A 26,472-nucleotide genomic window follows, 5' to 3' on the forward strand; every position below is an offset into this window, starting at 1 on the left:
TCTGGGTATGAATGCCTGGAAATGTTGCGTACCAAGTCCCAGTGACAGTCATTTGCACCCAGGAATAGACAAACTGTTTCAGCCTTGTGTCTGGTCCAGACGAGATGCTTTAGAAACACAACTTCCTGAAGCTCACCACAATCTGTTAGCCATGGCCCACGGAACCCTCCTCAGCCCAGAACCCCTTCTCTCTCCCTGGCCAAGTCTCTCCTTCTCTGATGTTCCTATGGCTTTGGACTCACCTTCAAGATTCCAGATCCCAGGGAGACACCCCTTGTTCAGAAACCCTCAACTGCCTGTCTTTGGTGCTTGCTGCCAGGAAGTGGGATATTAGGCTAGATTCTAGGCCTTTCTGCCCCACCTCTCACGAGTCCAGTCCCCTCCTGTTCAATGATCCACTCATGCTCACCTCTCCTATTTGCTTTTGTGCTTTTCTAAGCTCAGGTTATTGACCTCCCTGCTTTTCACTGGCTGAAGCCTTCTCCTCCTACCCTAGTCCAGACTAACCTTACTAAGGTGGGCACTGTTGGCTCTGTAGGCCAATCATGTCAGGCCACCCTCTAAGCCTGGGATTCAGGGTTCAGTGGCAAGGCAAAGGACTGGGGAATCATAACTGGGGATGGAAGTCATCTTGCCCACTGCCACCATGGACATGAAAATGGAGTAGCCCCCAAGGCTAGCACTGGAATCCAAGAAAAATAGGCTCAAATCCAGATTATCTAACCTAGAGAGGATCCATTACACTTACAGAGAAACTGAGGCAGTATCCACAGAGAGCTTCATGTATGCAGGATGCATTGTTCCTCAGAAAATAGCAGTAATGTTCTAACTTACACATCAGGCTTTTCTAAGTGTCTGTGCGGAGTTGTTATTGTTAAATTTAAATAAAAAGCCCCTGCCCTCCAAACCTGTGGACACAGAATGCTGGGTGGTTGGAAATGGACAGAATCTTCTAAGACATCTTACCCAAGACCATCCCAGAAAGCACTGTGCTTGCCCAAGGTCACACCACCCTGAAAGGGAGCCTGCAGAGCAGGGTTGCCTAGGCATGGAAGAGCACCCCTTACCATGCCGGAGATAACCGGACAGGACTCCTTCTCCTACAACTGCCTCGGAGACAGAAAGGCAACAAGTCCTGAGACCACATGTTTCACTCACTGACAAGGACCTCTGGAGCCCTGCAGTGATGTCAGCTGTTCTGCTGCCGGCCTGGCCAATGCCGCCACATGCCCCTCTACAGTCTGGGGAGCTGGTACTTCCAAGACAGGAAGTAAGAGAAGAAAGGGTGACTTAAGCCCTTCCTAATAGCTGGGGGACACTGTGGGGCTAGGGTTACCTCCTGCCTGTTGCTCCAGGGCCTCCACGTAGGACTTGGTTGAATCTTGGGGCATAGATGGGAAGAGCAGCCTAGAGAGGGTTCAGGTTAAGCGGGGAGATAGGCAGGCAGGGCAGAAGAGAAACAGGAAGAAACGAAATTACTAAAACCAAAAGCCACAACCCCCAAACAAAACACTATTTGAGAATACAGGATACTAACACAGCCAGCACCAAGGGAAGAAACCAGAGGCGGAGGGATGGCACAGCAGTTAGATCCAGGTAGGCAGGGAGACAGGATTGAGACAGAGGCAGTGGGACTGGGGGAAAATCAAGGGGGAAAAGAGAGAGGGAAAGATGGAGGGAGGGGGAGAGAGAGAGAGAGAGAGAGAGAGAGAGAGAGAGAGAGAAGAGGGCGCTGGAGTGAATTTCAGAGGCAAGGGTAGCAATGGCAATGTGATGGGAGCAGGGGAAGGGGCCTGGGGCAGGCAATGCCTGAAAATATAGTTTTATATATTTATATTTATATCTCACATTCCACACATCAACTTACTAGTGGGGAGGGCCAGGAGGGAGGAGGCAATACTGAGGAGGGGATCTAGCCAGCTGCTCACCTCCTCCCCGTTTGACCTCCACGGGGTCCAAGCAGGGTCATGCAGAGGGTGTGTGGGTTTCACCTGGGGCTGGGACTCTGAAGAAGGGACCCGGGGTGAGAGGACTCCAGGCCCCAGCATCCCTTGAACTCTCAAGATTAGTTCTTGGAGAGCCTTCTGGGAATAACCATGGGACTGAGACAGGGGAACACACAAGACCATGGCTGGGTTGGAAGCCAGTCAGTTGGGAAGTGTGTCGAGTCCCAGGGAGGCTGCGTGCTGCTTGGCCCGGAGGCGGAGGTTTTCAATGCTCGTGGTTTTACTGTTCAGGGCAGCTGAGGCAGGTGCCAGGCCTGTAGGGGGCGCCGGCAGCAATGGGGACCCCCAGACACCCTGGTGGGCAGCTGCAGCTGCTGACAGGGACTGGTAGTAAGACTGGCAGTGTAGTGAGCTCAGTGGGGCCATGTTGACGCCTAGGTAGGGTACCGCAGCAGCCGCAGCTGCAGCCGCAGCAGGCGCGGGGCCTCCCACTTCAAAAGATGAGTAGTGTACCAAGTTGTTGGTGGCCGCCATGTGCTGGCGAAACTGCTCCTGTAGACGGAAGAGGCTGAGCGGAGACGAGTAGGAATGAGAAGGGCCCAGGAGGCCTCCCCCTGCCGCTGCGGGAGTTATGGGCAGGCTGCCTGGGGAATCTGCAAAGACAGGACAAGAACCAAGTACTCAGAACCAGGGGACTGGCCTTAACGGAGAGGGTCCCTTGGCTTCCTAGTCCCTTGGTCCTGCAGTGAAGATAGTCTGGCTGACACCATCGTCACCCAGGGCATCCTCTGAAGGGACCCTCAGAATTTGGTTGGGGAGGGACTTAATGAAGCTCCAGGGTTCCTGCCCGGGCACCCATGCCTGTGTTCCCGGGGAGCCCCTTAATCTTTTCAAGGAATATCCCGGACTCTCCTCTCCTCCCTCCATCCCTCAGTTGACAGTCTCTATACCAACCTCGGCTAGCTTAGGGTTTGTGTCCCAGAGCTCTGTTCCTTCTTAACCATGGTTATGGATGAGGGTTCCAGCCCAGAGCAGCTTTGTGGATATGCCTAGCCCTAACAAGAACTATCCTCAGCCTAGAGTCATCATGCACGCCTTTAATCCCTGGCTCAGGATTAAGCCCTGCTTCCTACACAGGAAGTTCCAGGTCAGCTGGAGCTACATAGTGAGACTCTCTACCTTAAAAAAGGGGCGGAGGCATCTAAACCAGAGTTTCTCAAGCTTCCTAACACTGTGACCCTTTAATACAGTTCCTCATGTTGTGGTGATCCCCAATCATAAAATTACTTTTGTTGCTACTTCATAACTGTAATGAATCATAATGTAAATATCTGTATTTTCTGATGATCTTAGGCGATCCCTTGGTTCTTCCGACCACCTGCCAGTGGGTTGTGACCCACAGGTTGAGAACCACTGCTTTAGACCTCTCAGCAGATGCCCCTTCTCCAAGAGCTCCGAATGAACTAGACCCCTGAGATAAAAAAGTGTGTGCCAAGTCCTAAGAAAAGTCTGAATCAGGGTGAAATCTGCTGTACATGGGAATCCCAAGAACCAGTACTCACCCAGTATGCACATCTGTACTGGCTGTTAAAATGTTGCAATAGCTGAAATAATTGCTAAATGCTAAGTGGATCTAGTCAGCCCCTCACCTGCTCCCTCCTGAGCCTCCCTGCTGCCCAGGCTTTCTGCCGGAACCATCTATCTAGACCTTTCAATGACTCAGCAACTAAAGGGTGGACAAGGGTCACAGGTCTGCTATAGCCTGTCATGCCTAACTGGTCATGCTCCCGAATGCCAGTGGTCGACTATCCTGCTCTGATACACATCACATACTCGGGCCCATCAGCTGGACTTGGCTGCTCTCCCTGACCTGTGGGTGACCTCCCACCCAAGCCTCACCTGCCTTAGGGCTGCCCCTCTTGCAGCCCAGCACCTTGCTCTCAGATCCAGGGCTCTTTTCAGCTTTGGGCTCCTCGGCCCCAGCCCGGGAGTCCGTCTCACGGTCCAGCTGATCTTCAGGGGCTGACTCACTGGCTGATTGCTCCGACAGGCTTAATTGAAGCTCAGCAGGGGCGTCACCACTGGGCAGACTGGGAGGCTGTTCTGCCTCCAGCTGGGTGTCTGAGGCTGGGGCCTCCAGCTTGCCTTCTCCGTGGGAACCCTCGGCCTCCTTCTGCTTCTGGAGCTGTTCCTTCTGCAGGCTGCGCTGCTTCTTTCGGAACTTGGCCCTGCGGTTCTTGAACCAGACCTGGTACCACAGAGAGGAGCAGTCAGGGGAGGAAAGACTATACTCTAGATACTCCAGGAGAAGGTGTAGATGATAATCCTCCACTCATCCCCATCTATCCCTATAAGGATATTTTATTTGTACTGAAATGTGATTTTATTTGTATATTAATAAAGTTGCCTTGGGGTCAGAGCAAGCCATAGCAGAAGCTGGGCAGTGGTGGTACACACCTTTAATCCCAGAACTTGGGAGGCAGAGCTAGGTAGATCTCCGTGTGTTCAAAGATACAACCAGCATGACAGCACATGCCTTTAATCTCAATACCAACCATAGAAGACTTGGAGGTCTGTACAGACAGGCAGTGATGAGGAGGTCATGTGGCTAGGTTTACAACCAATGAGAAGGCAGAACAGAAAGTCTATATAAAAGACAGGACACAGGAAGTAGCCCTCTTACAGAGAGGAAAGACAGAGCAGCAGTGAAGGGTAAGGTTTTCAGCTCTCAGCTATTGCTCTGACCTCTTGGCTTTTAACTCTGCAATTGGCTCTGTGTTTCTTATTTAACAAGACAGTTGCATCTACATATTCCCCATCCCAAATAGGCATGAGGGAAGTAGGTGTGTATCTGCACCGCCTAAGCAAACACTAGCTCCTGGACAACTGGATACCAGACAGATGGCTAGCATTCATCTGCAAGGAACAGTTGGGTGAGCTGGACCCTACCTGCACACGGGCCTCAGGCAGATTGGTACACATGGCCAGCCTCTCGCGCATCACCACGTCTGGGTAATGAGTCTTCTGGAAGGTCTTCTCCAGGGCCTCAAGCTGCTGGGCTGTGAATGCCGTGCGACTACGACGCTGTTTGCGGTGCTGGGAGCCATAGCGGGCCTCCAAGATGATGTCTTGAAATGTACAGCCGTTGGAGGGCAAACAGAGGGGGGCCCATTTAATTATGGGAAATAAGTTTTGAATCTGATCCTGCTCTGACCTACTTTGGACCCCAAAACAACCATCAGAGCTGAGCCCTGGCCCTTGGAAATCACCTATCCTCTTTCCACTGGTTGGTATTGAAAAATCTTTCCTTCCTAGCAACCTCCACTCTCAGAATTACAGAGGGCTAATTCAACCCCAAGCATGGCTGTCAGGCACGTGAGTGTTGGGGGTGTCCCCTTGATCTAAATGGCAGATCAGGTGTGTAGACAGGTCAATACTCCAAGATCCTTAGAGTCTCAACATAGTAGGCCAAGAATGAAAACTTGTAATCCTAGCACTCAGGAGGCTGAGGCAAGAAGGCTTGCAAGTTCAAGACTAGCCTGAACTATACAGTAGAACCATATCTCAAAAAGAAAAAGAAAAAGAAAAAGCCCCAGGATGCTATAATATTCTGAGATGATATGATGCAAATGATCTAAAAAAAACCATGTCTCGATGATTCTGATACCCTGTGTGTCTTAGGATCTGGCTATTAAGATTCCCTAGCACCAGAATACTGACCCTTAGCCATGGGAAGCCAGCTTGTCAACTGGTGCTGATCTCAAGGATTGTGGGGAAGTCTCACTAGGCATGCTGATTCTGTCTTTTACATTAACTTTCATTTTCTTCCCTGGTCTATATGTCTCCGATGGAAAAACATGAGATTCCTGGTCTCATTTCCTAAGCAGAAAGCTTAGCCCTGGCAGGGCCCCCGGCAGATAGGAAAGGCTTCTTACACCCAGTCTTGACCCTCTCTGGCTGCTTCTTCAAGGAAAGAGAACAAAACCCCACACTGCAAGCTTGGAGGGGAGTGGCAGACGGTGAACCACTGAGTCGGCAGGCTGGTCTTTGTGTTTGGTAACACAAAACCCAGCCAGGATGGTATCTCTCTCAGGCTAGGGTCTGGTCTTTCTCCCTTCTGCCTGACTGGCCCCTGGGCTGTAAGTTCCAAAGATGGACCCTGTCAATGCTGGAGGGAACTCAAGTCGGTTTTGCCTCTGAACAGTAACAGAGACTCATCCTCTTGTATCCCAGGGGTTGGGAAGCTTTCTACAAACCCCTAAATGGGACATGTACAGCAAACCCTAGACTTTGGATACTTCCTCAATTAAAGGGGGGAACCTTCATAACTTGTCCCAATCCTAGCCCAGGCAGACCTGAGGTCATGGGTGTTACTCTTGGGCAGAAGAGGGAGCAGGGACCACTTAGTCACATCCATTCTGCTGGAGACACAGCTCAGCATCCTACTGCTAGCTCCAGGGACTTCAAGGAGTGGGGTAGTTTAGGGGAGACCAGCTCCCTAGTGCAGCACCTGCCATGGAAGGTAGGATTTCCATAAGAATGTCCTAGTAGGGCTCATTGCCTCCTTAATTTTGACAATTGAAAGTGGGCTAAATACCTCAGTTCCTCTGTTCCTATCCATGGGCATAAGCCTCTGTCCTGAATCCTCTCTGTGCTATAGTCCTTGAGGTCGATGTCACATTGGGCAAAGAGAATTCACTCCAAACTAGGGAAGCATCCATAGCTGGAGCAGGTCTGCACTGACCACCACCACACTGGACACTAATGTCTACACTGACCTAAGAAAGATGCCTAGCGACTCAGTTGCTCATAGGCCTGGCAGGGGCTAAAGGAGCAAGACTGGCTGCCATATCCTCCCTGCCAGTCTGGTACCCAAGGCTGGCATGGTCCTCAGACCCTCTCCCATTCCTGTGCCTTGTCTCATGCCAATCCTCCCACTTTGCAGTACCATTAGAAGGTGTCTGCCTCCTGGCCTGCTAACAGCTTTCCTTCCTTCACTAGCCCATCATGTTTCCCTGAGCTCTCCACCAGTGGCTCTGGTCACCATATTCTCTCATGATCTGTGGGCTCTTGGTCTTCCAAGGAGTTCTATGAAGTCCTTTACCACTGCCTGGCATGGACATCAGCCCACATGCACCAGGATGGGCTTGGACCGGAACATCATGAACTAGGTGGCATCATTTCCCAGGAAATCTAGCCTGACCCGATGTCATTAACTCCTTCTCATACCCATTGATATTATTTGGATATAAAATGGCATGAAGGCTCATGTGTTAAAGACTTTGTCCCTAGCTGTGGTACCAGTAAAAGGTGATTTGGTCATGAAACTGCTGACCTTATCAATGGATTAATCCATTGACGAATTCATGGCTGAATGGACTGCTAAGCGACAAGGCTAAGGTGGAGGAAGTGGGCCTCTGAGGGCATGTCTTTGAAGGGTTTATCTTACCCTTGACCCATCTTCTCCTCTCTGCTTTCTGCCTTCCATGAGGTAAACAGCTTTACTATGTATGCCATGCACTCTCTGACAGGATACCCTGATACAAACTCACAGCCAATGGAGCCAGTCAACCATGGCTGCAAGACTTGTAAGACTGACCCAAACTAAGTCTTTCCTCCTTTTAAATTGTTTCTCTGATATTTCATCACAGCCACAGAAGCGCTAGCACTGAAACCCGCGGAGAGGCAGTCAGGACCGGGCTACAGCTAGCTCTCTCTCTCTTGGATGCTTGGGACTCGCTTTGGGCCTTGAGTACCAGTGGCTGTAAGCACAGCCAGGCTTTGCTGACCACTTCACACCGCCTGCCAGCTGTCCTAGCCCTACCGCTGTCTGAAATGAAACCTGGGTTCAGAGAAGAGAGGTGAATGGGCAGACAACTAACTACAAGTCTGATTCCAGAGTTTTAGCCATGCTGCCATGTTCTGGCCCCCAACTTCTCCAGCCCGTGTCTCTCTGGGTTTCAGTTTCTTTGTCTATAAAGTGAAGTAGTAGCCTTCTCGTGGGGCTTGAAGACAGGGAGAGAGAAAAAGAGAAATCGGGGGAGACCCACACAGCTGCCTGGCACTTCACCAGTATTCAGACCATGAAAGCCATCGGTATTTGTATCTCCCCATGTCAGTCTCCTCCCGAGGCACTCCACCTGCCGTCCGGCTACAGCCCAGGGAGAGTTTCCTGGGCTAGTCCTGTACCTGCTGCCTCTGTCTCTGCATCCGAGAGACAGGGCTAATGAACACCTTCTTTGCAGGTCTGTTCTAGAAAACTGAAGGCTGAGGCAGCTCCAGGACCCAGTACAGTGCTAGCCAGCAAGCAGTATTCCGCAGGTACTTGCATAGATGTTGTATAAATGTGCTGCCGAAGACAGCACAGCACAGCTTTTGACTCGTCATCTATGTTACTAAGTGACCAAAGGCTTTCTAAGATACCTAGAATAAGCTGTTCCTCTTTTTGCCTTCTATAGCCTCCTTTTTCATTCCCCAGATTTTTGTCCCATGGCCAAGTCCCCAGGGCTCTTACCAGCTAGGCGCTCAGCCAGTGTGAGCGCGTGCACTGATGGCCGGTAGTCAGGGGCATGCTGGGCCTGTTGGGCTGCCTGCTGGTGCAGGTTGTACATGGCGCTGAGTGAATTCATAGCATGTAGGGAATAGCCATTCACCCCGTAGTGCTGCATGGCGGCATCTGCCTGCAGATGGAAAGAGAGAGAAGAATCATGAGGTGTGGCTCTATCTTGGAAGAGACATCAAGCCCAGCCCAGAGCCTCAATGCCCACTTTATCCCGAGGACTTCTATACCCACAGAATGCCCCTGGGACTCCTCTTTCATTCACTCACTCATCCAGGACTCTGCAGGACCTGGGATGCACAGGTAGATGGTTTGGGCTGGAATCACAGCTTTGACACTTTGGAGCTTTGTGACTTTGGACAATTCACCTAACTTCTCTGACCCTCAGTTTCTGTATCCATAAAAGGGCACTAACAGTAGGACTAGCCTCCTGGGGTTACTGAAGACTAAGAAGCATTTATGATATGGCCTGGGGTACTATATGCTCAAAAGTGTTATTATTAGCTAAGCATGGGGCCCATTGTTTTAATTACACCACTTGGGCATGAAGACAGGGAGATCAAAGTTCAAGATTATCCTCAGCTACAGAGCTAGTTCAAGGCCAGCCCGGACTACATGAGATCCTGTCTCAAAATAAAACAAACAAGTTAGTCCTTGTGACTGCCCAATCCATTTGCTGCATTATATAACCCTCTCTTCATTGAATTCCCCAGCACTTACTCATGTGTACATGCATTGACTTCCTCGCACATGTATCCATTCAACCAACACCACTGCATTTCCCTGGAGCAAAGTCCAGAGCTGGATTCCCCACTGAGGCATTTGCTCTGATGAGAGAGTAATTTAAAACCCTAATATGCTCCACAGACATAAAACTATTGCTCTTACTGTTACACATTCACTGCCATTACCTCCTTTATTCTCACAAATCTCCAAAAAGCAAGCAAACCAAGAACCACAAACACCACTTGCTGGCTTTGGAAAAGAAGAGAGCCGTGTTAAGGCGTGCAGCCAATCCAAGGCCTGCCCTGCTACAAGTCCCTGAAGTTGATTTCTTTTACAGTCAGTTGCTTCAAGAAGGATGTATCAAGGAACATATCTCTCCTAGTGAGATGCCTTGTATGAGCAAGAGGCTGTCCAGGCCCTATCAGCCCTACTTCACCTGGACCTTGCAATCTTTATCTGCAAACACCCACCCTGCATCAACTAGAAATGTCCGTTTTGGAAAGTGACTCCATGTTTTCAGCCACTCGAAGACACAAAGGTGTTTTTATTGCCTGAATACAGGAGGTAGAAAGGGAAGGCTGAGGTAATGCAGGTTTTTTTCCCTAGGGGAACACATCCAGCCATCTCAGCTCCCCATTCTTATTGAAATAGATATATGTACGTACAACCAAATATCCACAACATGCATACACATACAATCACAGACAGCCTGCACAGACATATATACAAAGGCACTGTTGGCAAAGCACTCACGGAAGCCTACACAGACTTCAATGTCATCCTTCCAAGTTCCACATACAAACATTTTCATAGTTGTCTATTCATGCAGCAGATTCATCTGTACACAGACATTACACCACACACATTGTACATTCATTTAACAACTACTTATTAAATACCCACCTACCAAGTACCAAAGCCCCTAGCTCCATAGAATTTGCATTTCAAGGAAATAAGGATAAAATAAAAAATATAGACATATACTAGATCTGACATCACAGGCCTGTTATCTCAGCTATCAAGATGCTCTGGCCTGAGACCATGAGGTCAAGGTCAGCCTGGGCAACTTAGTGAAACCTTGTCTGAAATTTTTTTTAATCCATATATTTAAATAGCTGGGCATACAGTTCATTGGTAGGGCAATTGCTCAAGAAGAATGCCCATAATACCTTCAACTCAATCCCCAGTGTGGTAGTCTGTCTCTCTGTCTCTCTGTCTCTGTGTGTGTGTGTGTGTGTGTGTGTGTGTGTGTACACATGCACATTAGTGCATGTGATTTGGGTTAGGTATGTGTGTGTGTGTGTGTGCACAAATGTATGTGCATGCATGCACAAATGTATATGTGCATATAGAAGCTAGAGATCAATCTGAAGTGTTGTTCCTCAAGAAACACTCACTTTTTTGAGAAAGAGTGTCTCTCATTGGCCAGTATATTGCCAATTCTGCTAGGCTGAGTGACCAGCAAGCCCCAAGGGTCCATGCTTGCAAAGCAAGTACTTTATGGAGACATTACTCCAGTCTCCACAATTTCCTTCTTTAGGAGGGGTTTGAAGACAGGGTTTCTCTGTGTAACAGTCCTGGCTGTTCTGGAACTCTCTTTGTAGACCAGGTTAGCCTTGAACTTACAAAGATTCACTCACCTCTGCCTCCTAAGTGCTGGGGTTAAAAGCACATGCCACCACCACCTGGCTCCATATTTCCTAATAAAGTTCATTATATTTTTATTTTATTTATTTTGTGTGCATGTGTAGGGGTGTGGTGTGTGTGTGTGTGTGTGTGTGTGTGTGTGTGTGTGTGTGCGTGTGTGCAGGTCACAATCTGTGGGTCATTCTCTCCTTCCACCATCTGGGATCTGAGATAAAACTCAGACTGCCAGGCTTAGTTGCAAGCACCTTTACCCACTGAGCCATCCCACCAGCCCTGGGAGGTTGCTTTTTATTTTTGTTTGTTTGTTTACTTGCTTGCTTGTTTGTTTGAAGCTCATTGTAAGGCATAGTAGCATATGCCTTTAATACCAGCACTCAGGAAGCAGAGACAGGCAGATCTCTGTAAGTTCCAGGCCAGCCAGGCCTAAATAGTGAGACCCTGTCTCAAAAACAACAAGCAAAAAAGCCCCTCCACCTCACTGTGTTACTGTATGCAGAACAGACTGAAGGGGCAAGAAGGAAAGCCAGACAATTGCTGCGGAGTCCCGGGTGTTATCCACGCTGTGTTCACCAGTGGGAGGGAGGTGTCAGGAGGTGAGCTCCTAGGTACAGTTTGAAAATGGCACGGCATGGTTGCCGATAGTAACTATCAGCAGAGGTGAGGAAAGGAGAGCACAGCGCGGGTGGGGAGGAGATTTAACTGTAGCTCGGGCCCTAGCATCTGAGTGAAGCTGTCTTGGCAGAACCAGGAGCATTGGGGAAGGAACTAAGATCGGGAGAAGTCACGGCAAATGTGAAATGTGAATCTAACTTCCAAGTAAGAACGAACTGGCAGCTGGGTGCAGTAGTCTGGGGCTGGAGGCTGACATCAGCCAATAGTTACAGAGGCCCACTCTGTGTGCCACAAACATCAGCAGAAATCTAAGAGAAGAGAAGGAAAGGCATGGTGATAAAACGTGCTTAAACATTAGTGTTGCCAGGCGGTGGTGGTGCATGCCTTTAATCTTAGCACTGAGGAGGCAGAGGTGGGTAGATCTCTATGAGTTTGAGAGAGATCCAGGACAGCGAGGGCTACACATAGAGACCCTGTCTTGAAAAGAAAAAAAGTAAATATGATAGGATAAGCCACAAAGCTCAACAAACTTAGAAAAATGCTAAACATATCGATGACATAGCAAATAGAAAATTAAAAAGAATATTCCAGCCAGGCAGTGGTAGCCCATGCCTTTAATCCCAGCACTCAGGAGGCAGAGCCAGGCAGATCTCTGTGAGTTGGAGGCCAGCCTGGTCTACAAAGCGAGATCCAGGACAGGCACCAAAACAACACAGAGAAACCCTGTCTGGAAAAAAACAAACAAACAAAAAAGAATATTCTAAAACTATTGTTTTGTTTTGTTTGAGACAAGCTAGCCTCAAACTCACTCTGTAACCCTTAACTGCTGGTCCTCTTGCCTCCACCTGCTCGGTACAGTTGAACTTGAACCCAGAGCCTTGGCATGCTAGGCAAGCACTCAACCAACTGAGTTGTCTCCAGCCCTAATGTATGGAGTTTTAGTATTGAAATAAGATACTTAAGAAGAAAAGAAGAACAGTAATTTATTTTTCACCAGTTAGATTATCAAACACACAAACAATTATTATCCAGGGCTACTCCACAGGGAAGTGGTAAATGGCCCTTCTCCTACCTCAGTGATGGAAAAACTCTTTATTCTCTGCATCCAAAGCCTTCAGAGAGTATACCATCTTTCATTTAACGATCCCATTTCTAGAAATTTATCCCTCAAGTATGCAGAGATATGTGTACAGGAATATTTATCACATCACTGCTCATGATGGCAAACAATTGGAAAACTAACTGTCCATCGAGAAAGGATTAGTTCAGCAAATGAGGGTATGGTCACGGCCCACGATGAAATACAGCGCATAGCTTAAAACAACGATATGTGTCTATATGTGCTGATGTTCGCAATATATGGCTGGGTGGAAGAAATAGGTAACAAACCGGATGCCTGATGCGATCTCATTTTTGTAATGTATGAATAAATATGCATAGGGAAAAGTCTAGAAGGTTGTGCCCTGAAATGTTGACAGAGGTTATCTCTAAGAGATAGTAAATGGGATTACAGGAAATTTCCACATTTATATATTTATTATATTATACTCTTCTTCTTGTTGTTGGGGAGGGGTGTGAGTAGATGAAGGGTTATTATATGTTTCCATGGATGTAGAGATGGAACTAGGTTTCAAAGGGTGTCACAAACTCCAGATGAGGCCAAGGAACAAAATTTGAAGAAAAAAAAAAAGATTTTATCCATGCTCTTCCCAGCCTGTGACTGCAATATCACTCCCCCACAAAACTCCGGGCTTTCCTGCCTAAAAGCATACTACTGTAAGCAGCATTTTTAATCACTTAATGATTTCTGGTCTCACGGTTTTTGACGCACAAAGAGTCAAGGCTTTTGTTGTTGTTTTGTTTTTTGAGCTGGGGTCTTCCTGTATAGTCCTGGCTGGTCTGGAACTCCCCATGTAGTCCAAACTGCCCTCAAACTCAGAAATCCACCTGCCTCTGCTTCCCAAGTGCTGAGATTAAAGGTGTGCACTCTCATCCCAGCACAAAGCACATCTTCAGTATGTGAGACGAGAGAGACATGACTCAACCCCATAAATGCCTCAACACAGCAGCCTTTGGTCCCCAAGACTTTCCCAGTCTGTCTTCCCATCCACCTCTCTGTCCGGCTTGATGCTCTGCCTCTTCCTTGGCACCCAGCAATGCCTCACTACCTGCCACTCCTTGTCAATTTCCCCTATAGGCCTCTACCAGAAACACACTTTTCCTCCTGTTCAACTGACAAACACCTACTTCTTCAGGAATCCTAGCTCAAGGACTCCTCCCTGGAAAAGGATGTCCCTGTAGCCTATGAGAAGGCATCTCTTCCTTCTCCAGGCACCAGACAAGAACACCTGAGTCACAAAACTGGTGACAAGGACAATAGCAGCTCCCATTTACATAACACACTTTCTACACCAAGTACAACACTAGACACCTCGCGTGGATTTTTTTTTTTTCTCTGCTGGGGATGTAACCGTAGACCTTGTTCATGCTAGGCAGTGATCTACCACTAAGCCACACTCCCAGCCTTACACAGCTTTTCTGAATTCTATCACCCACATCAGAATATGATAACGATACTTCTAGCTCCCCCACTAGACAGAGCCTTTGTAGCAGAGACTACATCTCATGCATTTCACCCCATCTCTAGCACAGATTACCAGGTCTCACACAAAACCAGGACTCAGGAGATTAAGATTTGATGAATGAATTAATGACAATTATTTATTAAGTAGCTCTGAAACACAGGCATCACCATCAATCCTTCCAATGCCATATGAAGTAGACACTGCTATTATCCCTATCTTATATATATGGAAATGGGAGATAAAAATTATCAGATAATTTGCTGAAGTCCAAGCACCCAGAAAGTAATGGCACGTTCCCACAGGGGAAGCTTGTCTCACCAGCCGGGCTCTCCCATCCTCGGCGTGCAGGATTTCACCTCAGCACATGCCACTCCTCAACTTCTAGCATCTCTGGTTGGGTCCAAGGCAACAGGGAGACAGTCAAGAAAATGCTCATTCCCCACCATCACATATGCTCATGTGTGTGTACAGCGTATGTACATGTGCACTTTGAGATGAGGCGATGTGTAAGCCAGGTCTTCCAGATGAGCTCCTGTCTCTCCAGTCTCATAAGTTTTAGATTTATTTATTTTATGTATATATTTGTACCTGCATGTATATATGTGTGCCATGTTCATGCAATGCCTGTGGAGGTGAGGAAAGGATGTTGGATCCCCTGGAACTGGAATTATGGATGGTTGTGAACCACCATGTACGGTGCTGAGAACTAAGCCTGGGTCCTCCGCAGGACATTCTTGTCCTCACTCCTACTGGACATCAGGGATTCAGCCCCCTCTCAGGTCCCATAGGGATCCTTTCCTAGGGGTGCATACATACCCACAGCTTATGTCAGTATATGTGTGTGTCCACACATAGGAATCTACCACAGAACTTTATGTGTGTCTGTCTGTGTCTATGTGTCTATAGCTCTTTTACATGCCTCTGCAGCTAAGTATATCTGTGAGCCTCTATACACAAGTGTGTGTGTGTGTGTGTGTGTGTGTGTGTGTAAAACGAGAGGAATATACTCTAAATGTCACGCTAGGAAATCATATGGGCCACATACCCTGCTTCTGAGCCAATGTATCACAGCTCTTTCTATCTTGAACAGGGTATGAGAGAGATCAGGAGAGAAAGAAAGAAATCTAGGAGGTAAAAGTTTCAACATAGAGAAAATACACAGGTTTATTTTACCCTTTTTTTTTTCTTTTTCTTTTCTGCAATATCTAATTCAGAGCCTCGTAAGTATCTTGTACTTTGGAAATAATAGTATTAAATGGGTGGGAGTTTTAGATCAAGATATGATGGGGGAAGCAAAGCTACCATGGCACACTATGGGTCACAGGAAGGGAATGATGATTCAGAATCCCAGCCCTACTACCTTCTCTGTCTCCATGAACATGGCTGATGGATGAAGGTTAATGCTATGTGGACCCTTCCCCGCAACACCGACAGCCTGGACCTGCTTGGACTCTTCAGCCACGCCCAGCAGCTCCAATCCCTTCCACATCCAGTGCTGAGAACCACCTAAGTGGAAGCTCTGCAGGCCTGGCAGGGCCTGGTGGAGTCTCTAAACTGGGGCCTGCACTCTCAGCCCCGGGCTGGGCCTTACATGGGCTCAGCCCACTGCACACTCCAAACAGAATCAATTATATATTTAAAAGGTGCCGCCCTGCAATTCCTGGCGAGCCAGGAGAGCCATCCATCATGGTGCGGCCGCGTTTCACAAGCTGTCGAATTGTGCTTACATTGGTTAAAAGAATCTTTATATTTCATTAAGCAAGCAGATCGGCGGATCTCCCGCCACAGGCGCCATATAGATGGCTTTAATTTTCCAAATCTGCAAATGCATCCGTTATGTCCCCGCGTCGCTGCTGGCTGCGGCCTAATGCCCAGCCAATCGAAGAATCAAGCAGAATTTTATTAGGGGGCATTTTTTATAAATTAACAGCAGCACTCCCAGGAAAGAAGCGTCTTTGATTAAAAGGAAAGTGGACCCTTCCTTTGGTCACACCCTGCTCAGCCACCCCAAAGGCTGGCTCCATCACTCTCTGCCTCTCTTTCTCAGCATGTTTAATTCTCCCTCAGTTTCATCTTCTTCCCACACATGTTGGAGGACAGAGCAAGGAAAGAAAGCAAGACATGTGGAAATCAACTCTTTAAGCATCCCTTCTCCTCCACTGTTCCAGGCATCCTGAGGCATGCCACCTCCTTCACAATGATGGTTATCTTTCACTGGGCTTCACTCTGAGCCAAGTTCTGTTCTAGCACTGTGGGTCTCTCACTGAAGAAACTTCAAAACAAGCCTTGTTCAGTAGGTACTAGCATCCCCATTACATCGGTGAGAAATTCACTGTCCCCATTACATCAGTGAAAAAATGAGACTCGGGGAAATAAATGTCCACTGCCCCGGATCTCACAGCTAGCAAGTGGTAATGGCAGGACAGGAGCCTGAGTCTCTGAGGAGCTATCTAGCATTAATTCCTAGCCTGGGACCAAGAGTCAGGTAGGCCCCAGTGAGAACCAGTCCTGGGTTATCAATGATGGAGAAACTCAGTGGAACCTATTGCCAGGGAATTGTTTCTCTGAGAGATGCTGCTGTCCTGTTAGCCCTGAAGGTTCTAGGAGAACCCCTCCACAGCTACCTTTCCTACCTAGCAGTTTGAATTCCCAGAGGACTTTGGCACCAGGGGGTAGGAAAAATATAAATACATGAATATATAACATGTGGCCAGAGCTCCACACACACACCACTATGACTTGCTTTGTGACCTTGGTTCCTGTTACTTGTTCTGATATGACATTGACTCGTTGGGCTACCCCAGCAGAGGGAGACCTTTATCATGAAAAGTGTGATCAAGCCGGGCATAGTGGCCCGTGCCTGTAACGCCAGCACTTGAGAGACTGCTCAAGGAGGACTGAGATGAAAGTATTTTAACTCAGTCTGGCCAGATGTCTATAAGGAAGGCTAAAGAAGAGAGATTCTTTCCTGTTCGAGTGCCTAAGTGCATTGGCACTGTGGAGTAACTACACAAGATAAGCTATATATCTTCCATCTAGGAGTCACTTGGCCCAAGATTTTTAGGTAGGATATTTATCACTCCCACTCTGCCGATGAAGAACTGTAGCTAAGAAAGAATTCACAGCTTAGAAGCTGGAAAAGCTAAGTCTGGCCCCAGTAAGTGCCCCATTCCCACATCTGTCCTTAGTTCTCAGTTGTGAGGAAGCAGCAGTGAGCATATGATATGTGGGATGTGGAGCCCCCTGCCTACCCAATCCCAAAACCCTCAGGCACAACATCTGGGTATGGGCTTGGCACAGAGATATTCCAGTTACTCCTTCTTAGATATTATTTGCTTTGTAGGAGTTCAGTGATCCCCAGGTCTGCCATTGCAAACCTTCCCAGCTCCCCAAATTTTAATCTAAATCAGGTACTCAAAGGTGGTGAAGGTCCTGAGGCCAGCCTCATCCTCTCCTTGCCAGGCACCTGATCTCCCCCCCCATGCCCCCCCCCCCCCCCCGACATGGGATAATTCATGCTCCAATGTGGCTATGATCACAGGAAGTGGACAAGGAGACATTCTAAAGAGAGAGATAAGAGCTAATGGCTAGAAACACGGCATCATTTGTTTCTGCTGTCTAAGAACTGAGAAGTCCGGGGCATGGTCACTTCCCTCAGACCCTCACTGCCTGTGTCACCAGCCTTTGAACCACTAATCTTTAGTGTACATTTAATCCTATTCTATCGTCCATCTCTCAGTCATCTCTGGTACCCATCAAAGCCACATTTTCTTGAATGGCATAATTAAACTCATCTCCTTTGCTCCTCTGCTGCTCCCTGCTAACTAACGCACTGCACCTTCACCCTACCACCAGCCAAGAAGGCATTGCTGCCTAGGGCCACTCTGCCACTGCCTCCCCCTCTGGGGATATTGTCCCCAGAGTGTCCGCATTACTTGGAGAACTCATGATTCTTCATACTAGGCTTAGCCACCCCTCTTCTCCTCTTGGTGGAGTCAGATGCTTTCTTTAAATTTCGGTCACAACTTTACTTCACCAAATTGTATAGTGACCCATTTGCCTGTCCTCTACCAAAGATTTGACAACAATTTTTACCAACCATGCTTATAGGTACCTGACAAGTAGGGAGAGTTGTGGGTTGGGCGGGGAGGGGGGTAGGTCTTAGAACAACCTGACCTGCCACCCCCTGGAGGAGCTCAGAAGCTCGAAGTTCACATAAACCCACTTGGAATCCTCACCACAATATTATAATTCCCACTTAACTGATAAAGATGCCAAGATATGGGGAGGTAAAATCACCTGTCCAAAGCCACATAACTAAGCAGCTTAAGCAGTGTGGAATCCAGGAAATTTGACTCCAAAGTATGAACTAAATATCTACCAAAGTTCTAAGTCCTGGCCAGTCTGAGGTTCCCTCTCCAGCAGGGTCTGAATTCCCAGCTGGCACTCAGCACCCAGAATGCAACACACGGAGTATCTGGCATTGATTCCACAAATAAACATGGAGCCACTGTTTGGCCTTCAGTGCACTTTGGTGTAATGAGTTCCAGTGTGAGGGTTCGGAGCATACAGGAATTAGACAGACAGATGCTCTGGGTGAAAGAAAACCAGCTGAGATGTGAGAAGAGCCTGAAACCCAGAACAGTGAACTGGTGGCCGGACTCTTCTCCACTCTACTTTCTCTGTCCCACCCCAGCAGGGAAAACCCACTGTCCCCACCAGACAGACATCAAGCCACCTTCTGGCCATTGCTGTTGAGGTAGTGGGGATTCTAGTCACCGTCACTGCAGGCTAGCCTCCCGAGGGGTCCTGGAGTTGAAGCCAAAAAAAGCAGACAGGTGGGCATGAGGTGTGGCTTTGCCAGGGCAGGGCAGGAGAGGTGCAGGACTCCACAGGCACCCAGCACCAGCACCCAGCTCACACAAGGCTCTGACCATCTCTCTTTGCTCAGGGGTGGAAGCAGAAGTCTGGGAGTGTGTGTGTGTGGGGGGGGGGGGTGTGTCTCAGGATGACCTAGCCTGCTGTCCCCATGAGAAGCTCAGACTCTTAAAGTTCCCTACACACACTGTTATCCATTAACATCCAATTACTCCTCGGTCCGAGCCATTAATTATAAATCAGCCGCTAATTGGGGTAATTAGCCCCCCACAGGCTAATGGGCCAAGACTGAGGGAGGCCCTTTTGCCTACAGTCCTCGATTTTCCGAGGTCCTTAATGTTGGGGGGGGGGGTGCTAAGAATTCAGGCGGCTGAAATAAAAATAAAATAAAACAGCGAAATGCGACCGCGGGAGGAAACCGGCGGAGAGACTGTTGTTTCGTTCATTTCTCAAGTCTGGTCAAGTGTCCGCTCTTGAGGGCTGTGGGACGAACTTGACCGCAGTCTCTGCAGAACTGCTTGATTCTCCGCTTCCTACGTCCTCTGCCAAAGAGGCAGCGAGCGCTGGAGACCAAGAGCTGTGAGACTTGGGCGCAGCTGTGACAGAGGAGGAAACCCGGTCAGACATCCCGGTGTTCGGGGAAGGCGGCTGGGTTCGGCGGCTTTGCCCTGACCCGAGGTCCCGCAGGCAAGAGCCGGGAGGCTCTGCAGTTGGGCAGACTCCAGCTGCAGACCTGGAGCAGTCATTGTAGAGTTCCCCTGTGGCGAAGGTTGTCCTGAATGTAGAGTGCCCCGTGGAGAAGGTTTCTCCAGAAAGCTAGTGGGGGTCCGCGGCAAGGGCCTGCGGTCCAGGCGCCCAGCGCGCAATTGGCGCACTGCGTGCAGATCGATGTTCCGATGGAGTGGTTGGTCGCCAGCACCCTGATAGCTGGAGCGGTGAGGCTTAGATGGGGCTAGGAGACAAAGTGGGCTCCCATGACCTAGGGGCACACGGTTGTCGCGCGCATAGAGGTGTTAAGCGGAGACGGGAGTGACCGCGACTGGTCAAGGCCAAGTGTGCGTGTCGGGGATCCAGAGGCTCTTCATTTGCTTACAGAAACAGACTAAAGCTGGGATCAGGCTTCTGGGAGCTGGGATAGTGATCACCAGGCAGGACCCGGTGGGGGGGAAACCGGGTAAAACCGAAAGAAAACCAGTCGGACTTCGGGAGGAGTAGACCAGCTTTAGGAGAGCCCAGCACGGTGCCCTTTCACAGAAGGGGAAACTGAGACTCCTTCAAGGTCAAAGATGAGGGGTACTCAAGGCAGGATGAATGTGTAGGCCAGGACTCAGGCCCGCCCAAGGCTCACCATCACCCCAGTACCCCTCCCACTTCGCCAGCCTGCCCGCTCGTAATGGGCTTTGGCGGGCCGCGGCGTCGCCCGCGGCCTTGATTAGATATTTATTGCTGTCATTTACATGGGCACCGCGGGGCGGCCGAGCGGGACGTGGGGAAGGGGCTGAACCAGGGAGGAGGGGTGTGGAATGGGAACGCGGGGGAGGTGGAGAACGCCTCCTCCTCCAGGACCACCGCTGGGCAGAGGGTAAAGAGTACTTCAGCTAGGCTCCAGAGAGGAAGAAACAGGGGAGTGGAGGTTGGGCAAAGGGTAGGCGCGCTGTCCTTGGGCTGTCAGGGCGAGGTCACTAGCCCAGGCTGTCTTGCTGTGCCCGGTCGTCCTAAGTGTTCCCTGCGAGTGGGTGTCGGTGAGAGTTTAACCTGGGAGTCTGTAATGGTGTCTATTTGTGTCCAAAGGATCTTTCTTCTTGTGTGACTTGAGTGTGTCAATGTGTTATCCATAGCCCAGATGACGGTAAGCCAGAGGTCCCATTCAGTGCGGCAGTCAACGTGGACCACCGCCTTTCAAATGCGGGAAGCGAGGCAAGCTCTATATTATTTTCGTGGAGGAGTGTACTGCAGTAACTGGATCTAGGGCTCTTGCTCTCCAGGGCCACAGGCTACTCTAGGAGGGAGCTTCATTGATCCTACCATCGCCGTGGCTCCCCAGCACCCCAGCCACCACAACATCCCCCAGCAAAAGCCAGGGTCCATTCCCCTTTTCAGACCTAGCGATCATCCTAGCCAGCGGTTCGGTGGAAACCTCCTCCCAGCTCAGTCTCTGTGTGTTCAGACCACATGCCTAACTCACGTTGTTTATTTTAACCAGAAAAACGCCTCCGAATTTCGCCATCACGTGGAATCGTCGTAATTTGAAATGTGGGAGAGGATGGTGAGGGGGTCCCACAAGCACTCACCCGCAGCCCAGGAAACTGACCCTTGAACCAACAGAGTCCACCCTAAAGCCCAGACCAGCGAGCTCACTTTCCTGTGCCCTTCGCCTGGGGCGGGTTTCCAATCTTCGCACCTTTGCCCTTCCGTCCCACTTTCGACTGCGCAGCCAAGTCCCTGCGTCCTTGCAAGAGTCGGTGCCCCTGGGGTCTGAAGGGATGAGGTAAGGTGATCATCCCCGTCCTAAGTTGCGATGCTTTTGCTTCTTATCCAAAGACCCGAACACAGAGGAGAGAAACTGGAGCCAATTATCTGGATAATTTGCTCTCACTAGGCAGCAAATTCCACGTTTTTTCCCCTGACCGCCATACACACATACATGAGCACAGCTGGTTAGCAGAGAAGGGGCAGTAGGAACTTATCTTTAGGCGAGAGTGCCTTTCTCCTTCTAAGCCCTGAAGCTGCAGGTAAGTGAAGCGGGGATCCACCGCCAAACTGAAAACAACGCCCTCTGCAACCTACCTAAAACTGATAGGCCACAGAATTTCCTTAGACAACGCTCGGTAGAGCCAACCCGCCTGCGACGCACGGGATCCCTGGCGCAAGAGAAGGGAAAAGACATTTCTCCAACTCCCACTTTCGCGACCACGGACCAGGAGCTCCTACAATTTCCTCAGCTAGGCCTGCAACCTCAGTGGTACGAACAGACTGTTTGCCCTAAGGCCTATCCAAAAAGTAAAGCCCTCCGCACTGCACGACGTCCTTAAACCGGAGTTGCTATCAGACCCCTGGCCTCCGCTCGCTTTTCTAAAACGAAAAAGTCCTTCTACTGCCCTAGGCAGAACCCGCGCTGAGGCTACGCTGGAGGCCCCGCTGGTTCCCAGCTTTGGAATGCTTCCAACTCGGAAAGGGCGCTCGGCCTCTGGATACAATCCTTCCCGAGTCTGGCACTCCTTTCTACGACAAGTTGCCACACCGAGAGCCCTCAGACCCTACCTGGATTTGGGTCCCCAGACAGGAATTTGAGAGCGAAAATGCTCGGTTTTTTTTTTCAAATGCAATAAATGCACCATCCAGGCCTTAGCGCCCCCCCCCCCAGCAACGTCTGGGAACTTATGAAAGTTCAGCCAAAATCCAGAACGGTCCATTAGAGCCCCTAGCCTGTTGCTGTCCAAGATTGGGTTATGGTCACCGGAATGAGAGGCCCAGAGAGGAGAGACCCTGGCAGAACCCCTCATTTTTCTGATCCCCGCCGCCCCCCCAGCGCCGCCCCAGCCCACATTCCCTACTGGAGTTCGCCCGACTCAAGCCAGAATAGGCCGTGGGAGGCCAAACGAATTCCAGAAAACTAAGGCCATTGCGGACCAAAAACCCACCTGAAAGATCCTAACCTGAGGTCGCGTCTAGAAGGACAGAGGTTAACTGAGCGCCGAACCGCCCCCAGCTGAAGAATTCGTATAAAGTCGCAATCCCAGGAGAAAAGGAGCCCGCGGTAGCCACGGAGGATGAGATATGAGCTAGATCCCAGCACTCTGCAGGGTATGCGGGAACAGGGAAACTGGGAGCTGTAGGTGGCCCGGGCGACCCGGGGAGATCTAGGCGGCTGACTGCGCCCCCTCCCCAGCCGGGGCCGCGGGCTGCGCGACGCCTCGGGGCGCATCTGCTCTGCATTACCCCGGCCATCCCCCCCGCCGCCGCCCCCTTCCAAACCGAAAAGGATTTGTCTCCGCTTAATATCCAAACCTTTTTTGTATTTATTTTTTTTCAGGGGCGAAGTAATATCTTCCAAATGAGGCAAAACCGTGACGGATCCGAAGCGTTCTCTGCGGGTGCCTGAGTCTCGACCGCCGAGGCTTCCGTCTCCGCCTCAGCGCTTTTACCCACGACTAGCCCTTCCCTCAGCCTCGGAATTTCTAGTTCTTTCCTTCTGTCTCTCTGGGTTGCTAACTCCAGCTTCACGCTCAGCCTTGGGGGTCCACCCCCTTTTCCTCCCCCTGCGGCTCCCTCCGCCTCCCTCGGATCTCGTCTCCCCTTCCGCTGGAGAGTCTGCAGCCTTCCAAGTCTCTCGCCCTCTGCAAACTTTCCGATCCTCCCACCCGGTCCCAAACAGAAGGACCGCAGAAGGGGAGGAGGTCCCCGGACCTGACCGTCCGCGCCCTCCCCGCCCCGCCAGGCCCCGGGCCCCTCCCGGCTGCATCCCGCCAGCCCCGCCCGCTCGCACCTGGTCTCCCCGGCCCGCGCTGCCGCCGCCGCTGCCATCTACGCGCGTCGCGGCAGGAGCTGGAGTTTTAAACAGCGTTTCCCGGGCACAAGGCGCCGGCCGCGCGCTCCCTACTGGCCCCCGTGGCTGCCAATCACACGCCACTTTCGCCCCGGCCCCGCCCAGCCCCTCTGGAGCTGCTGCGCAGCTTTGGGCCTAGGCAGCCAGGGTCAAACATTTAAAGGATCTGGGGACCCCCGCCCGCGGTCATCATATCCCCCAGAACAACGGTCGGTCATTGCTGGCTCCCAGTCTCGGGATCTTGGGCGAGCGAAGCCGCAAGTCAATTCCTGTGGACTTGAGGGACCCTGAGAATCCTTCACCTAGGTCTTCTTGGTTTCTTTGGAGATTGACCCCTGGGGTGCGCTGCAATGACTTAAGGGTCGCCCTGACTGTCTCCCACCCTCGCTGTCACATCGAGGTTGAGCTGGGCAAGCGCGTGTGTGTGCGCGCACACGAACATTACACACACACACACACACACACACACACACACACACACCACTCTGCCGCCACCATACCTGCACACAACCTGCACTCAGTACTCACCACCCAAGCTCAACCCAAATAGGAGCTTCTGACAACAAGATGCACCTTGAGAGAGAGGCTGGGAGGCCTAGTACGTGGGCCTCACTTCTTCATGCACATACATGCATCTGTCTCGGGTAAGAGGAGGACACACACGCACACACACACACACACACACACACACACACACACACACCAATGATTCACAAAGGAGAAATCCCTGGATAGGGTCTGAGGTTCTTGTTAGCATCCTTCTTCCAGGTGCAGCTGATCCATAGGAAGAGGACGTTCTGGAGCAGGCTATGGAACCAGGCAAGGCCTTGTGTGTCTGAAGTGTGTGCCAAGGGGTCAAGTCAGTGTCCACACTAGTAGTGGGCACCTTGAATGTGAAGTTGACTATTGTGGCTGTGTCTCTGTGGTTGTTTGGTGGTGGTAGCTGGAGAGATCCTTGGCCAAGCCAACGGAAGGGTGTGTGTTATATCCTTGTGTGGCTAGTACTCCATGCACCGTAACTTTGGCCTCAGTGGCTGTAACTCGGGTGTGTTGTACCTTTGTGACTGGTGCTCATGCAACCCGGTCCATGTGTAACTGTGGGGTTTCTTGTGTGTTGGTAAAAAAAAAAAAAAAAAAAAAAAAAAAGCCTTGTGTAATTTTCAGATCAAGTGCACTGTCATCCAGGTGGCTGGACAGAATAGGCACTTCCCTTGGAAGCAGGCAGCTAGATCCAAGACCTGGCATTGCTCCAGTCTACCAGCAAAGCTCTCTGTTGCAGCCCTGAGGAGCTGGGCTGTTTTCTTGGGGGCTAAGGCATGGGGATGCGAATTTCGGTTATGCTAACAGTAGATTTTAGAATCCCAAGTTGAGTGGAGAGGGTCAGAAATTTTGGCCTTGGTGGAGCAGGAGTGGCAGATTTAAGGGTTGGATCGATCTTCAGCCCGAGTTAGAGGCAGGGCGCCTGAGGGGAGAGGGAGGGGGAGGCTCCAAAGAAAGGGAAGGGGAGGGATAAGAGGATTAGGCTGCTTAGGCCCTTCTCTCCCACCAGGACCCCCCACCCCCACCCCAATGCTCCAGAAAAGGTTTCTTCTGCCAAAGCAAAACCGTTTAGGCTCGATTTAAAGGGACAAAAACAGAGGAGGCGGGGCTTTAAATAACCTTTTAATTTCTCCTCAGGGATCTCGGTCCAGTGCAGAAAGGGGGGGGGGGGAGTGAAGGCTGCCTCTTTGGCTTAGATAATCAAGACTACCACTGGAGTTCCATATTGTACCTCCACCCAACTGCCCTTCACACACAGCGTGCACACAGATCATCCCGGAGAAAACCGTAGACCTTTGCACACACACACACACACACACACACACACACACACACACACAACACACACACACACACACACACACACACACACACAGAGTTATCCTGCCATACAACTCTGAGCACCAGTGCATATGCAGAGAGGCGTGCAAACCCTTTCCAAGGTAATACAGATGTGGAGTCCTCCCTTCTAGCAAACCTTTCTTGATAATGCCAGGAATGGAGCTTCCCCTCCCCCATCCAATGTGAAATCTCGCTTTACTCAGTGACCCAACTGTACCCTAGTTCCCCACCTTGGACAGGACCAGGGACTACTGGGCAAGATGAAGGGCAATGGCTTCTGGGCTGAAGAGTCCAGAGCGGTTAAGGCTAGGGCAGATTCTGTGCTGCGGGCTGCAGGTGATAAGCACCGGGCACAACCAAGCACCTACTTTTGGAAGAATCTGCCTGCCACATACTCTGAGTCCCCCTTCCATTCCTCTTATCCCAGGCTGCCCAGATCCCCATTCCTTCAGCTGTCCCAGGTCTGGAGATGGTGGCTAAGTGGCCAGTATATATTCTCATTAAACAAGGCAAGCCTCATACAACTCGAAATTCCAGCTGCCTGGAAAAGCCCACACTGCCAGGCTAGACTTGCCTCCCAAGGGCTTTCATATAAGGAGATAGCAGGGACAGAGGGAGCTGGTGCCACTCCTCCGTCGCATCCCTACCCTTATCCTGGTTTCCATAGACGATGAAGCCCAGGTACTGCTCCTAAGTTTACCATGGATCAGAGAGGAGAGACACAAAATTCCTGAGGAGCTCAGTTGCTTGGGTAGGGCAGGAAAGGGGACTGTGCCTTTTGGGGAGACCTGCAGTGGCAGGAAACTTGGCATGTCACAATGTGGGGGGTCCTACTGCTTTAACAAAACCACTTTGAAAATGCCACTGTCTAGACAGAAGCTAAGAAATAAAAAAAAAAATGGTTTGGGACCTTCCTCCCAAGACTGTTCCTCCAGCATCCTCACCCACCTGCCCCAGGCTGTGGCTGATACCTTCAAAGAGCTTAAGAGAAAGGCATCCCCAGAAGAACTAGGGCCCACCCCCAATAAACTGCCCTGCCTTCGAGGGTGGGGGTGGGGTGGAGACAGAGACAGGTGAGTGTTGCATTTCTGG

At 50.3% G+C, this 26,472-nt stretch overlaps 1 protein-coding gene across 5 annotated transcripts; it reads right to left on the reverse strand.

Annotated features, from left to right (window-relative positions):
* Positions 1 to 1,679: 1,679 nt before the first annotated feature.
* Positions 1,680 to 23,489, reverse strand: Dmbx1 (diencephalon/mesencephalon homeobox 1). 5 transcript variants are annotated; one of them, XM_036180089.1, is made up of 5 exons: positions 23,440 to 23,489; positions 8,462 to 8,626; positions 4,896 to 5,090; positions 3,846 to 4,194; positions 1,680 to 2,599 (listed from the first exon to the last, which is right to left on the reverse strand). In XM_036180089.1, the coding sequence occupies exons 2-5, from the start codon at positions 8,612 to 8,614 to the stop codon at positions 2,148 to 2,150; spliced, it is 1,149 nt and encodes a 382-aa protein (XP_036035982.1). In that variant the 5' UTR covers positions 8,615 to 8,626; positions 23,440 to 23,489; the 3' UTR covers positions 1,680 to 2,147. The 5 variants fall into 5 exon arrangements, with proteins under 5 accessions (XP_036035982.1, XP_036035983.1, XP_036035979.1 ...); XM_036180090.1 differs by having other exon boundaries at positions 4,896 to 5,074; positions 8,461 to 8,626; XM_036180086.1 differs by lacking the exon at positions 23,440 to 23,489 and adding an exon at positions 22,962 to 23,328.
* Positions 23,490 to 26,472: the final 2,983 nt, after the last annotated feature.

The sequence above is a fragment of the Onychomys torridus genome, chromosome 2 (genome assembly GCF_903995425.1).
Source record: "Onychomys torridus chromosome 2, mOncTor1.1, whole genome shotgun sequence".
In the NCBI taxonomy this organism is placed as follows: Eukaryota; Metazoa; Chordata; class Mammalia; order Rodentia; family Cricetidae; genus Onychomys; species Onychomys torridus.